This window comes from Leucoraja erinacea, chromosome 28 (genome assembly GCF_028641065.1).
Source record: "Leucoraja erinacea ecotype New England chromosome 28, Leri_hhj_1, whole genome shotgun sequence".
Lineage (NCBI taxonomy): Eukaryota > Metazoa > Chordata > Chondrichthyes > Rajiformes > Rajidae > Leucoraja > Leucoraja erinaceus.
Window position 1 is genome coordinate 13321040 of NC_073404.1, and position 16257 is coordinate 13337296.

General features: G+C 52.7%; 1 protein-coding gene across 1 annotated transcript in view; it reads left to right on the plus strand.

Annotated features, from left to right (window-relative positions):
• The first annotated feature begins 4082 nt into the window (after positions 1–4082).
• Positions 4083–16257, plus strand: part of LOC129710629 (unconventional myosin-Ic-like) — a 53748-nt gene continuing 41573 nt past the window's right edge. The window contains 1 exon segment of the mRNA XM_055657769.1: positions 4083–4230. Within this exon segment, the coding sequence (XP_055513744.1) occupies positions 4204–4230 (27 nt within the window). The 5' untranslated portion in view covers positions 4083–4203.

Sequence of the window (16257 nt, forward strand, 5' to 3'; positions counted from 1 at the left end):
GGGCCGAATGACCTACTCCTGCACCTATTGTCTATTGATCCACGGAGAATATAGATCGGTGACCATCAGGTCAGGACCCTTCTTTGGTCTGAAGAAGGGACCCAACCTGAAATGTCATCAATCCATATCTGAGGAAGGGTTCCAACCCGAAACGTCACCCATTCCCTTCCTCCAGAGATGCTGCCTGACCCACTGAGTTATTCCAGCATTTTGTGTCTATCTGTGGCATGGTCCTTCCTATATATTTTCTCCTGGGATGCTGTCATTAAGTTACTCCAACACTGTCTCGGGTCAATGATATTCTTGCAACAGCATCACAGGCCTGTATACAAAATACACAGATAATATTGAATTGTTGTTTATTATATAAAATTCAGCGCTCGCAGAAGAGAGATAACATGGTCTTGGTGGGCCGAGTGGCCTCCTCCTGTGCTCTAGAAGCTTGAGGATCGTAGTCGGGAAGGAGGACCCGAGTTCAAAGTGTGCAGGTTCCTTGTTAGATGTCTTTGTCAGTCTCTGCTGAGTGCAGGCGACTCGCAGCCCTGACAGGGCACTGACTACTTGTCCAAATCGCAAGGCAAAGCGAAAATTCCAAGTGGGACAGGGGCATCACTGGCAGTCGGAAACTATTAAGAGGACTGGTCAGAGTTGTGGTGGATTTGGGAGAGGGGAGGTGGGATGTTGTAATGTGGAGGGAATCAATGATTAGAGTGGGATTCTTGCAAAATACGTGTCCTCGGTGTAGAAAAAAGGAACTGCAGATGCTGGTTTACCAAAGGAAAGGCACCAAATGCTGGAGAAACTCTGCGGGTCGGGCAGCATACCCGGGGAACATGGGTAGGTGACGTTTCTGGTCGAGACCCTTCTTTAGATATCATTTGATTAAGGTCTGAAGAAGGGTCCAATCTGCAGAAGGGCCCCGATCCGAAAACGTTAGCGTCTGACCCACTGAGTTACTCCAACACTTCATCCTAAGTATGGTTGATGATTGGCATGAACTCGATGGGCCGAAGGGCTAGTTTCCATCCATTATCACTTTAAAAAAGCAAATGCAAAAAAAACGGATCTGTGTTCATATGATCTAGAAAGAGTAAGTAAAGTGTGGAGATTTGGGTAAAGTTCAGTCTAGGGGGTTCTGGCTGCAGAGAATGGGTTGGAGAATGTATGGACCTTTGCAGGATCCCGTCGGGTCGCGGTTGTGGGACCCTCTGGATTTCCCGTGCATCGTGATCCTGCTCCTCTGGATAACGAGGCGACAGCACCAAGTTATAGAATTAGCACCACGTCGCCACTGTAACGTGGCAGAGACAAAACAGGGAGTGGATCGCGCGGAGCGGAGCCAGCCCGGGCGGTTCCCCCCCCCCCCCCCCCCCCCCCCCCCACCCCGGCCGGGGACTCCCCGTTTACGTAACGCGAAGGCCGGGCGGTTGCTTACATTGGGGGTGGGTGGTCTCTGACTCTGGACTCCTGGTGACGATCACTGTGGGACAGCCAAAGCATGTCAACCCTCCCTCTACCCCCACCCACCCTTACAGGACGGGCGCTGTATGAATGCAGGGGGACATTGTTTGTAGGGGATATTGCCAGCTGAGCCGGGTGCCCGGGGCGGGGTCTATGGGCTGCATCGCTCCACAGATGCGGGGCTTCCCTTAAAAGGAAATGTCTCCGCTCAGACCGCTCCCTGGCGATGTTTATAAAAATCAGAGTTAAAGTATGTGAAGGGGGAGGAGAGAGCGGGGAGGGAGGGAACCGTTGAATGGGGGCTGCAGTGGAGTGAGACTAGGGGGGGGGGGGGGGGGGGGGGGAGCTAGCTAGAGAAGAGGAAGAAGGGGGAGAAAAAAGGAGGGAGGGAAGAATGGAGCAAAGGAAGGGGGGAAAGGAAGGAGGGGAGTAAAGAGCAAGGGGAGGGGGAGAAAGAAGGGAGAAGAAAGGAGAACAGGGAGGGGGAGTAATACGAGGGAGGGGAGAAAGGAGCAAGAGGGTGGGTAGAGAGAAAGAAGGGGAGTGTTGATTGGATCGGGGAGTGAGAGTTGTACAGGGGGGGCATTGGGATGTGGGGCTTCTGCCATGAGGGGATGTGGGGCTAAGCTGCTTGTTGGACTGTCGGAGTGTGGCAGGGGAGAGGGGAGTTGCAGAGGGAGCACCACACTGTCATTGATGGTTGCTTATAGACATTGTGAATTGAGGCCCAGCACCCAGGTTGGATGCCAGGCCCAGGGGCATCGTAACCCAGCTCGCTGCTGTTCCAACCGATCATTGCCTTGGTGAGAGGTTTGTGAAGGCACTGGGGAAGGTGGTGCCTGTGTTAGTGAACCTCCCCGACTGCGAGCTCTCAGCCGACTGAAGGAAGGGCTGCTGTCTGTATCCTGTGGACATCACAAGACTGGCATGAGGCTGCCTGTGAGCAGGCGTTTTGTTGAGGGGAAGAGAAGGCGGTCTGTGATGAGAGGCCCATTGTCAGCGGCACGGTGACCAGAGGGCATGGGCAGCTGTGCCAATGACTCGGCAGTCTGTGGGCCACACATTCACGGGTGACTCAGCGTGGAACCGAGCACAATTTCAACAAGTGGTCGCGCAGGGACTCAGCGATTCAGGAACCGGAGCAATTGGCGAGGAAGGAGGACTGTGGGTCCCTTCATGTACGCTCCTGCATTCGGTACTATCTCACCATGGACATATAGAACAGTATAAAACAGGAACAGGCTCTTCATCCCACCATGTCCATGCCAAATATAGTACCAAGTTAAACTCATCTCCTCTGCCTGTATATCATCCATTTCCTTACATTCCCTGCATATCTAGAAGCCACTTAATCGCCACTATCGTATCTTCTTCCAGCACCAAAAACAACGTGCCTTGCACATCTCCATTAAACGTTGCTCCTCTCACCTTCACGCTGTGTCCTCTGGTCTTTGACATTTCCACCTGGGAAGTTCTGACAGTCTATCCTGTCCAGACCTCTCATCATTTTATAAACTTCTATTAAGTCTCCCCTCAACCTCTGACGCTACAGAGGGAACAATCCAAGTTTGTCCCTACCTCTCCACGCGTGACTACTTTAACAGTCTCGAAGATCTGTGTTTACAGCAATAGTTGTGTAAAGTAGCAGGAACTAGTAGTTGGTGGGAGGCAAGGAGTTTGCTGCAGGACTGTGGGCTCACCAGGTCCAGAGTGAGGGATGTCCCACAGCAGCATGGAAGGAAGGAGGGCCATGATGTGGATGTGAGGGAGGAACGGAACAGAGAGAAGCTCTGAGGCAGAGGTTGTCGGGGGCAAGGGAGGTGGTCAGGACATAGCGTGGCTGGCAGACCACTCCTCTCAGTCGCTCCTCTCTCCCTCTCTACCCCCTATTTCCCTACCTTCCACCCACCACTCCCCCATCCCTCCCACCCTGTGCCCCTCCCTTCCTCGCTCCATTCTCCATCTCGCTTTAACCCTCAACCCTCAATCTACCCTATCACTCCCTCCCCTCCCCCTCTCCCCCCCCCCCCCCCTCCTCCCCCCACTCCCCTCCTCCCCCCACTCTCCCCCCCCCCCCCTCTCTCCCCCCCCCACTCTCTCCTCCCCCCACTCTCCTCCCCCCCACTCTCTCCTCCTCCTCCTCCCCTCTGCCCTCCCCCCCACTCTCCTCTCCCCCCCCCCCTCCCCCGCTCTCCCCCCTCCCCCCCACCTCTCTCCCCCTCCCCACTCCCCCCCCTCTCTCCCTCCCCCCCACTCTCTCCTCCCCCCCCACTCTCTCCTCCTCCCCCCTCTGCTCCCCCCCCTCTCTCCTCCCCCCCCCCCACTCCTCTCCTCCCCCCCCACTCTCTCCCCCCCCCCCCCCTCTCCCCCCCCCCCCCCCCCCCCCCCCCCCCCCCCTCTCTCTCCCCCTCTCTCCTCCCCCCCCTCCCCCCCCCCCCCTCTATCTCAGTCCCAGCACTCTCCCCCCCTCCTCTCAGTCCCTCCCTCGTACTCTCCCTCCCACCCCCCATCCTGTTTTTTGCTGCTCTGGTTGGTCGAGCCTCGCTGTAATGTTTCGCTGCTGCTTATTCTGGAGCAGGTCCAGCGAGGAGAGGGCGGGCGAGTGAGTGAGACAGAGGGAGGGAGGGAGAGGCAGCGGCGGACCAAGAGGCTGTTACCGCCGGCGGCACGGGGGGACAGTCGGAGCGGAGGCGGCGCCTGGCCGCGGGGAGCCCACAGCTCAGAGTCCCGGCACAGAACGGGATGAAGTTCCGCGGAGCCCGGGCCGGGGTAAGCTGCGGGACGGGGAGTCTGTGACGGGACAGGTTTGACTCGATCCCCCCCAACCCCTCCTCTGTGCCTGCCCCCGGCCCCTCCCTCAACCCATTCCCGAACCCCAGCCGATCCCCGGTTCCCTCCCCTGATCCCATCCCCGCCGCCCAGACCCTCCCGTACCCCCCCCCACTCCCACATACCCGACCCTGTCGCTCCCCCCCCCCCCCCCCCCCCCCCCCGATCCAGTCTGCCACCCCCCCCCCCCCCCCCCCCAGACACTTGCCCTGTGTCCTAAAGCAGACCTTGGGGGGGGGGGGGGGGGGGGGGGATGTCTCGGATTTAGATCCAATTATGGTGGAGGAATGGATGGTGATATATCCCCACTCAGGGTAGTGTGTGGCTTTGTCCCGGATCAGTACAGGGCTCTTTGGCCCACCATGCCTGGTGCCAACCTCAATGCCAATCTAAATCCTATCTGCCTGCACGTGGCCACATCCCTGCCTATTCTTGTGTCCATCTGAATGCTTCTTCAGCGTTGCTGTTGCATCTGCCTTCACCACCACCCCTGTCAGCGTGTTCCAGGCACCCACCACTGTGTGGGGGGAAACAAAACGTCCCCATTAAACTTTGCCACTCTCACCTTAAACCTCTAGTATTGAACATTTCCACCCTGGGGGCAAGGGCTCTGACCATCTCCCCTATCTACTATGCCTCTTGTAACTTTATAAACCTCATCAGGTGGACAATAGTGCAAACTCCACACAAAGCACCGGGGCTTAGGAGCGAAGCTGCAGCCGTGAGATAGTTGCTCTATTGTTGTATAAAACAACAGTGGGAGGGAATAGCAAATTAGAAAATTCAAGATTGCGAAAATCTGCAAGTTTGTAACACCAGCATTAATGCCAGCGCCGTCAACAGGCATTTGACGTCAACTCAATCTCTGAGGTCAGGAGAATCTGTTTGCTTGTGCCAGCTCACTTTCACTGACCTCCTCCCCCCCCCTCCCCCCCCCCCTCTCCCCCCCCCCCTCCCCCCCCCCCCTCCTCAGTCAGTCATGGATGGGAACATGCAGGTGCGGTGCTCCCCTGTCTGTTGTCGTTCCTGGCAGGAGGGGTGTTGGTTTTAGGAGGTGAAGGGGGTGGACTCTTGCTGTGCAGGCTGACTGGCAAGGTGGAGGCACCCGGTCATAGGGTCACTGAGGCCACAGCTGGGCAGTGCTGGCGCGGTGGGTTTAGGGCAGCTGGTGACGGTGTAATTGGTGTGAGAGCTGGCAGCCTGGCACGGTGACACACAGATCCCTGGAGCTGGGTAAGGCAATGGTGGGCATGGGCACTCCTTGGGAGGATGGAACTAGGACAGGGCTCTCCTGTGTCAGTAAACCATTTCTAACTTTCACTGGAGCTTCAGAGGCTGAGACCTGATGGAAGGGTAGACACAAAATGCTGGAGTAACTCAGTGGGTCAGGCAGCATCTCTGGGGAAAAGGAACAGGTGATGTTTCGGGTCGAGACCCATCTTCAGACTCGGGCTTCATAGAAGTGTGTAAAGTAAAATGGGACAGGGGCAGTTCGGGCAGACAGTTTCCCAGGCTGGAAATGTCAAAGATTAGAGGGCATAGTTTTAAGGTTAGAGGGACAATGTTTAAAGGAGATGTGCAGGGCAAGTTTTTCCACACAGAGAGTGGTTGACACCTGGAACACACTGCCAGGGGTGGTAATGCAGATACAATAGTGTTGTTCAAGAGGTTTTAAGATGGGTACATGGATATGTGGGAATGGAGAGATATAGATCATATGCGGGCAGAGGGAGATTAGTTTAGCTTGGCAACCTGCTCAGCACGGACATTGTGCGGTGAAGGGCCTGTACTCTTCTATATGTAGGAAGGAACTGCAGATGCTGATTTAAACCGAAGATAGACACAAAAAACTGGATGAACTCAGCGGATCAGGCAGCATTGCTGGAGAAAAGGAATAGGCTACGTTTCGGGTTTAGACCCTTTCTCGACCCTGAAATGTCACCTGTTCCTTTTCTGTACTGTTCTATGTTCTTCAAGAGGGTAGGGCAGTGGCGGCTGGTGGAGATTCCCTGGCACTCTGCGCGGTGGGCAGGGTGGAGGGGCTGCAGCTAGTGTCCGGGGCCCTGTCCTGAATCTCCTGCCGCGGACACCCCTTCATACAGCAGAGCCCAGCACTGATCCCAGGGCATTTACTTCTGACAGCATTAGGGCTGGCGGTATGTCTTAACCTAAAAGAAATACACAACTACAGCACAGGAACAGGACCTTCAGACCACAATGTCCTTGTTGAACATGATGCCAAGTAAACTAATCTCCTCTGCCGGCACGTGATCTATATCCATCCATTCCCTGCATATCCATGTGCCTATCTAAAAGCCTCTTAAACATCACTGTGATATCTGCCTCCATCACCACGCTGGGCAGCATGTTCCACGCACCCACCACTCTCTCTGTTTATAAAGAAACTTCACCTGCACATCCTCTTTAAACTTTGCCCCTCTCACCTTAAAGCTCTCTCCTCCAGCCTTTGACATTCCACCCTGGGGAAAAAAGGTTCCGACTGTCTACCCTGTCTGTGCCTCTCATCATTTTATGTACTGCTAAGAGGTCTCCTCTCAGCCTCCAGCACTCCAGAGAAAACAATCCAAGTTTGTCCAAACTTCTCTTTGTAGCTAATGTTCTATAATCCAGGCATCATTCTGATAAACCACCTCAGCACCCTCTCCAAAACCTACATATTCTTTCTGTAACTGGGCGACCAGAACTGCACACAAAACTTCAAGCTTATCCAACCTCTCCTTGCTGCTCATAGTCTTGCAAGGAGCCGCCTCAGTCCATGCTGCAGTCTCGATCATGATTTGCCCCAGTGCCCGCTGGCATTGCCCCAGTGCCCGCTGGCATTGCCCCGGGGATTTGTGTCATTTTCCCTCGGACACTGGAATGTCAAGGATTATTTTTAGGTTTTTAGATTCCAGATATTTATAACTCTCTTGTGACCAGAATCTCGCTCAGTGATTTTTTTTTTAATGGTTTGAAGATTTCAGATTGCATTGTGAAGCAATGGAAGATATGATGCTCCCGCTTGGCCGCCCGCCGTCGGTGTAAGAGAAGTAATCTCAGTTTCAGAAGTGAAGTCATTTCCCTCCAGGCCATTCACTCCCCAGCGCCTATCCAGCTCCCCGCGTCGGAGCAAACCCTGCGCCCAGTTCCCCAGCGGGCTTGATGGCTATGTCTCCGATGTTGCCTGAATCGTTGAATCTGGTTCAGTTTGTGGTCTCGATGCCAAGACGAATACATTCTGGAATGTGTCACATGCTTCTGCTAACATTGCTGTTGACAGTGAATGGCTGCCTCTGTTCCTGTGTCTGACTGTCTGTGGTAGTGTATTTGTGTTTGTCTATCTGTGAGTGTCTGTGCGTGTGTCTTTGCGTCTGTCTGTATCTCAGTATATGTTCGTGTATGTGTGCGACCCGGTGTGTGTGTGTGTGTATGTGTATGTCCGTTTCTGTGTGTGTGTGTGTGTGTGTATTAGTGTATGTGGGCCTTTCGTCTGTGTACCCCAGTATTGTGCCTGTCTGTGTGCGTCTCGCCGTGTGTGTGTCTGTGTGGGGATCGGCGTGTGTGTCTCGGTGTATGTGTGTCTGTTAGTCCGTCCGTGTGTGTGTTAGTCTGTCTGTCTGCCTGCTCTGCCTGTACGCGTGTCTCTTCTGTGTGGTTTCACGGACGGTCGGTGTGAGGCTGAGAATGTGACCGTGCAAGTTGTCTGGGCCCCGGGGAGCAGCTTGCCCATGGCGAGTGCCCGGCCTCAGTGAACTAACTTGCTGATGTAAGAGGCCCAGCTGCCGGCCGCGGCCACTCCTCCCTCCCGGCTTTACCGCCACACAGATGATGAAGGCAGCGCTGCCTGAACAATGCTCTCACTGTAAACCTGCCCATTCCTGCGTTGTCACCGTGCCAGAGCTTCCAAACATTCCGCGTTTGCAGGAAAGATCTAAAAACGACTCCACTCCGAAGCGTTTAATGGTGACTGTCGGCCAGAGACCTGGGTGGGGTCACCGCAAACTCTGCAAAAAATCCACAGACTCCAATGTCAAAGCAGTGATCAACCCCAGTCCAATACTGTGCAGTCAGCACTTGTACTCCCTGTATATCCAAATCTGGGCTCTTGTACACCCTGTGTGTGTGTGTGTGTCAGTGTGGGGTCCTATACATTGAGTATGTTTGTGTGTGTGTGTGTGTATGTATAGTGCGTCTGTACATTGTGTGTGTGTGTCAGTGTGTGTGTGTCAGTGTGGGCTCCTTTACATTGAGTGTGTGTGTGTGTCAGTGTGGGCTTCTGTACATAGTGTGTGTGTGTGTGTGTGTGTGGATTCCGGTTCTATGTATATATGTGTGTGTGTGTGTGTGTGTGTGTGTGTGTGGGGAGGTGGGGGGGTTCCTGTGCGTGCCTGTCAGTCGGCTCCCTCTGCCTGTACCAGTGTCTGCAGGCAGTCATGTGTGTGCTGATGAGGATGGCAAGTTGCTGGCTGGCTCCGTGCCCATGATGATGGGGGAGCTGAGAGACCTGGTGGTCCCCTGCCATGCAGCAGCGGTGGGATGGTGTGCCGCTGGGCTGCTGGTGTGCTGGGGCTCGGTCTGCCTTCCGCCCCAATCCCTCAAGAAGGCCCTGCGTTGCCTTTATGGTCATGGGGGAAATGGCTGGCTCCATCCACAGGTCTCTGCAGCTTGTTGCTGCCCAGTGTGAGGGCAGGCAAGTGATGGGACACTTCTGCTCCGCAGCCTCCCTCCCTTCATCATGACCTTCCCTTCCTTCCCCCTCCCTTCTGTCTGAGTTCATAAGCTTTCCAGCAGCCCCTCTTTATGGCCGTCAGACTCTTGGTGCAGAAATAAGGAACTGCAGATGCTGATTTACAAAAAAGGACACAAGGTGCTGGAGTAACTCAGCGGGTCAGGCCGCATCTCTGGAGAACGCGGATAGGTTCAGGATTCTGACCCGAACCGTCACCTATCCATGTTCCCCAGAGATGCTGCCAGACTTGCTGAGTTACTCCAGCACTTTGTGTCTACTCTTATGGGGTGAACAATGCCCATGTGCTGGGGCTGCCTGGGATCCCCTTCATTGTGACCCTGGGATGGTGCAGCAAAGCTGCTCCTGCCCAAACCTTGTGGGCATTTCCTGGCGCAGGGACATTACAGGAAGGGTGTGGACGTTTTGGAGAAGGTTCAGAAGAGTTTCCCAGAATGCTGCCTGAATTAGAGGGAATTTGCCGTCTGGCTTGTTTTCTCTGGAGCGTCGGAGGCTGAGGGGAGACAGAAGTATGTGTCATTATCAGCCATAGATCAGGTAGACAATCAGAACCTTTCTCCTATGGTGGAAATATCAAAGATCCTGGGTATCGGTTCAAGGTGAGAGGGGAACAGTTTAAAGGGGATGTGCAGGGCAAGATTTTTTTCTTTACACTTCGTGTGGTGGGTGCCTGGAACTTGCTGCCAGAGGTGGCGGTGGAGGCAGATACGACAGTGATGTTTAAGAGGCTTTTGGATTGGACAATAGACAAAAGGCGTAGGAGTAGGCCATTTGTCCCTTCGAGCCAGCACCACCATTCAATGTGATCATGGTTGATCATCCACAATCAGTGCCCCTGTTCCTACCTTCTCCCCAGATCCCCTGACTCTGCAATCTTCAAGAGCCCTATCTAGCTCTCTCTTGAAAGTATCCAGAGAACCAGCCTCCACCGCCCTCTGATGAGGTACAAGTTTAGAGATAGAATGCGGAAACAGGCCCTTCGGCCCACCTAGTCCGCGCCGACCAGCGGTCCCCGTACACTAACACTAGGGCTAATTTACAATCTTTACCAAAGCCAATTAACCTACAAACCTGTACGTCTTTGGAGTGTAGGAGGAAACCGGAGCATCTGGGGAAACCCAGGCAGTCACGGGGAGAACATGCCAATTCCATACAGGTAGCATCCAGGTCGGGACCGAACCTGGATCTCTGGCACTGTAAGGCAGTAAGTAACTGCACCACCTAACCGCCCAATGCCGTACAAAGAAAATCTTGCTTGAAGCAATATCACAGACACATAGTCAGATAACACACCAAAATATAAATTACATGTATATTCTGTAAAGCAGTAAAAAAAGAAAAATAGGCTGAAAAAGCTAAGTGTGTGTAACATGATTTGAGAAAGAACACATTCTTGGTAGTGAAGGTGTGGCCTGTAGTCTGTGTTGCCGTGTTATGATTAAGGTTGTTAGGGTAAATTATAAACATTGCGACCATAAACTAAACTAAGAGTTGGTTCGAGAAGCTGATAGTTTCAGAAAGTAGCTGCTCCTGAACCTGGTGGTGTGGGGCTTTGAGTTTCCATGACTGGGTGATGGGGATCCTTTTTGAGGAAACATCTCGTGTAGATGCTTTTGATGGTGGGATGGACCGAGCTGAATCCACAGCTGCACAGCCTCCTGTGTTCCTATGTGTGTGGAATTGCCCTACCCAGCCATGACGGTTGGCATTGCTTCTGTAGAGATTTGTTACAGTATCCAGTGATGTGCTGAGTGTGTGTTTGAGTACAGACTTCAATGGGATTGTGGCTGATCCTCATCCACTTTCCCAACCTGACCCTTGTATCCACCAGTGGACCGATGTCAGCCTAGATAAAGCTCAGCGCCCACAGACCTTGTGGCAGCAAACACAATGTGGTGTGAGGATGCAGAGAAGCCGATATAGGATTGTGTGATTTTGCTGGGAAATTATCTCAAATAAAGTTGTGTTTATACGCGCTGCATGCCCCCTTGCAGATTCTCCGAGCTCCCCCCCCCCCCCCCCCCCCCCTCCGCAAGGAACTCCCTTCCAGTGGCTACTGGAGGTGGCAGCAGGAGGTGAGGGAATGATCTCACTGCAGCCCATCCCCGGAGGTGAGTGTCCGCCCTCAGGTGATGAAGATTAGTCACACAACAGTTCTTGATTAATCCATGTGTCCGGGGTTATGGAGAGACGTCAAGAGAATGGTGCTGAGTGGGAAAAATAGATCAGCCATGATTCAATGGCGGAGAATGGCCTAATTCCGCTCCTATGAACAGGAATACAATGCAGGAACAGGCCCTTTGGCCCACAATGTCTGTGCTGGATACAAAGATAAACTTGGCTTCAAGTGATCCATATCCTTCCATTCCCTGCACATTCAGGAGACTCATTATTATCGAGTCCACATCACAAGATTAGATATTGTTCAGCCAGAGCTGAACACACTTCTCAGCATCTTCATCGTAGGCAGCAAGATCGACGGCTGTGTATTGGTTTCAGCAGGTGTTCCGTCGTTTGTGGTTCGATACCACATTGGCAGGTGACATGGATGGAGTTATAACCCCACTTGTCTAGAGACACCTTGGCTCTGCCAACACCAGTTCTCAATTGATTGAGGCATTTCCGTCTGGCCCAACCTGCGTCTGCACCAGGTGGGAGTTGCTCACTTGCCGTTAGTCCCATGGTAGTTGAGGGATTTAGAGTGGATATTCTATCATCCCACATGGAAACTCGTTCTATCATCCCACATGCGTGCCCTGCAAATCTTCTTTAAACTTGCCCCTCTCTCCTTAAAGCTATACTCTCCTTAACGCTAAAGTTATGTGCGGCACGGTGGCATAGCGGTAGAGTTGCTGCCTTACAGTGCGTGCAGCGCCAGAGACCCTGGTTCCATCCCGATTATGGGTGCTGTCAGTACGGAGTTTGTACGTTCTCCCCGTGACTGCGTGGGTTTTCTCCGAGATCTTCAGTTTCCTCCCACAATCCAAAGACGCGCAGGTGAATTGGCTTGGTATAAGTGTAAATTGTGTGCAGGTTAGTGTTAATGTGCGGGGATCGCTGGTCGGTGCGGACTCGGTGGGCCGAAGGGCCTGTTTCCGCACTGTATCTCTAAACAAAACTAAACTCTCTGATCTTTGCTATTTCTACCCTGGGGGAAAAAGATTCTGACTGTCTACCCTATCTATGCCTCTCAAAATTCCGTATACTTCTGTCAGGTCTCCCCCAGCCTCCGGCGTTGGAGAGCAAACAGTCTCCAACTTCCCTGGAGCCTTTATTGCTAATTCCCGGTAGAATGTGTCTGCAATTCTTGCAAGAAGCCTGGGCACGTTTCAGGGACGTGTCGGAGACAATGTTCCATTCACACTGTGTAGTATTTGTAAGAATTTGAAATAATTAGGAATCACAGTGTGGGGGGGGGGGGGGGGGGGGGGGGGAAGGGCCACATGAAACTATAGACAGATACAAAATGCTGGAATAACTCAGCAGGACAGGCAGCATCTCTGCAGGGTAGGAGCGGGCGATGTTTTGGGTCGCATGCATACTTCAGACTGTTTAAAGGGTCTTGACCTGAAACATCATCCATTCCCTCTCTCCAGAGATGCTGCCTGTCCCGTTGATGTACTCCAGCATTTTGTGTCTATCTTCAGTGTAAACCTGCATCTGCAGTTCCTGCTTAAACTATAGATATGATTGAAAATGTAGACTTTGAGGTGAACTTTTTTTTAAATTTCAAAATAAACTTTATTCAAGAAATAGATATTTACAATACATGATCCATACAAAACTCCATCCGACATTCTCGGAGGCTATACATACATACAATACAGTTTCCCCAAATCACAATTTTACCCCACACCCTTGCCACTCATGTGGCCCACTGGCATGGAATCCCTTCCCTTATTTTGAGGGGCGTCTCCACCACACCCTGGTCCCCATGTCCAGCAGCGGAAGGAACCTAGACTGTGGTCCTCCCCCAACGAGCCTTGGCGTTGGCTGCACCGAGCTTCTGTGCGTCCCTGAGCATGTACTCCTGCAGTCTGCAACGAGCCAGTCGGCAACATTCCCCGACTGACATCTAGGTGGTCAACAACGGTCAGGCAGACAAAAATGCGTCTTTCACCGAGTTGAATTTTTTAAAATCTCAAAATAGACTTTATTCAATTGATAAATATATACAATTCCTGAACCATTCAAACAAACAAAATTCATCCGACCTTTTCGGAGACTATACAAATTTTTTCCAGTACGATTTTTTTACATTTGTCACATTTCACCAAACAGTCCCCTACCCGTGCCACTCTGTGGCCCCCTGTCCAAGTAATAAATATATACAATGTGTACACAGTGCAAAAATTCCATCTGACATTTTCATTTCCACAATAATGTCCCCCACCCGTGCCACTCATGTGGCCCCCTGGCGTGGGATACCTTCCCTTAATTTAATTTGAGGGGCGTCTCCACCACACCGTGCCCCCTATGTCCAGCAGCGGAAGGACCCTAGACTGTGGCCCTCCCCCACCGAGCCTTGGCGTTGGCTGCACCAAGCTTCAGCGAGTCCCTTAGCACGTACTCCTGCAGTCTGCAGTGGGCCAGTCGGCAACATTCCCTGACGGACATCTCGCTCTGCTGGGTGGTGAGCAACGCTCGGGCAGACCAAAGAGCGTCTTTGACCGAATTGATGACCCTCCAGCAGCACTCAATGTCGGTCTGTGAATGTGTCCCTGGGAACAGTCCGTAAATCACAGAGTCCTCTGTTATGGAGCTGTTCGGGATAAATCATTCCAGGGACCCTTGCATACCTCTCCAGACTCTTTTTGCAAACCCACACTTTCATCGAGTTGATGACCTGAACTGTTTTGTAAAACCGTCCATTGTTAAAGTCAGTTGTGAAACCCATTCTGCCCATCACCTCACTCAGAAACCTCTGTTGAGTCAGGATGGGGATGCCTCATGTGGTGTTTCCTCACTGGACATAGAACATAGAACAGTACAGCACAAAAACTGTCCTGAGACATCTGGGTCTCTGTGGGCAGCTGGACATTATTGTCATGTGTACCGATGGATATTGTTTTGCGTGCCACCCATGCAGATCGTACCATCCATGAATGTGCGGCAGGAAGAGCAAAAGTGAAAACAACCAGAGTTAGAACATAATGTTACAGTTACAGAGAACGCGATGATTTATTTTTTTTAAAGTGCAAGGTCTGGAATGAGATAGACTGGAAATTCACAAAATGGTGGAGTGACCACGGGTTAGGCAGCAATAGGTGACGTTTCGTGCTTGAGACCTTTCATCGGCTCAGATAGGGGGACATTGGAGGCATGGAGAGGCACAGAACAAAGCAGAGGCTGCATCAATGACTCGGGAAAGGTGGAGCCCACAATGGTCCATTGTTGGCTGGAGATGGGATGATAATGAGGGGATACAAACGGTGAAATTAGCAAGAGGACTAGAGTGGGGGAAGGACCGAGAGAGAGAGGGGGAATGCAAGGTTACACCCTTAACTTATGGGACGACCATTCTGTAGTCATGCAGCCGGAAATGGGCCCCTCGGCCCAACTTTCCCACAGCGACCAACATGTCCCATCTACATTAGCCTGTGTTTGGTCCACATCCCTCTCAGCCTGTCCGAGCCATGCACCCATCTAGATGTTTCTAAAAGTTGCCTGGCTGAGGGGAAGAAACTGTTCCTCAATGTGATGGTGTGTGCTTTTAAGCTCACGTACCTACTGCCTGATGGGAGGGGGGGGAAGAAGAGGGTATGACCAGGGTGTGACTGGTCCTTGATTATGTTGACTGCTTTCCTGAGGGGACTAGGTGGTGTGCAACAAGGTTAAGGATATGTTTATCCCTGCAGTGGGCCCATATTGTACAGTTTCAGCGGTGTTGCCTGTTTGCAGCCTGCATGCAACCTCCGCCTGCACTGGCTTGAGATCAGTCAACACTTCTGTTTATAATCCCTTTATCAGGAACACTGATCAAGTTTCGGGTTCAGTGCACTTGGGTTGTAAGTCCATGCGATAACGTTCTGACTGAACCTGTGCTGACTTGTGCAGCTCCCTCTACGAGCAGATTCCTGCAGGGCCAGTGGGATATTGCTGTGTAACATGCGGGCACCCTGTGACGGGGCTCCACTCCTTAAGGGGCTGTCCCACTTGGGCGCCCTAACTGGCGAGTTTAGAAGAGTTTGAAAAAAATGACACGTTGAAGACCTCCTTCGACTATGTTGAAGACCAGCTTCCACTAGCTACGACTAACTTCGGGAAAACTGGACACCGAATAGAGGAGAGTGAAGCTGAACTCCTTCGACCTCCCTTCGACTATGATGAAGACTATCTATGACTACCTTCGACTACCCCCGATTACCTACGACTAACATGCCGACCTACTACGACTAAACCTATGAGTAAACAAAAGTATCGATTTTTTTCCATGGCGACCATTTTTTACTCACGGGCATTTTTTAACATATTGAAAAAAATGCCGCGACCCAGCTGAGGCCTCGAGTACGCGGAGACCACTCTCGAGCATGAAGGAGAGTTACGAAGACCTCCTACGACCTTGTGTCGACCATGCTGCGAGTACGAGTTGAGGGTAAACTCACCAGAACTCGTGGATTAGATCACCCAAGTGGGACAGGCTCTTTTACACATGCGTTAGATGGGGAACACTTCACTCTATTTGCAGCCAGCACTCGCCAGCAGACAGGTTAACGTTAATGAGCAGTGAGCGAGTGCAGCCAAGTTTTTTATCCTTTCCACACTCTGCCTGCCTGCCCCCCAGTAAACTAGTTGCTGCCCACCGCCTGTTGGCCAGATGCAGTCTCTGGAACATGTCTCCCACATGCTGATAGCGCAAGTTAGATGCAGCGGGAAACTCCGTCTCCACTGCCCCGACACTTTCCCTCCGGCACATACTCCCTCCGACCCGCTCACCTCGCACACTCCCCCCTCCCGTCCCACTCACTCCCCCTCCCACTCCCACACACTCCCCCCTCCCACACACACTCCCCCCTCCCACACACTCCCCCCTCCCACACACACTCCCCCTCCCACACACTCACCCCCCCTCCCCCACACTCCCCCCTCCCTCCCACACTCTCCCCCCCCCCCACACTCTCCCCCCCCCCGCCGACACACTCCCCCCTCCCCACACACACCCCCCCCCCACACACTCACCCCCCCACACACTCCCCCCCCCCCTCCCACACTCTCCCCCT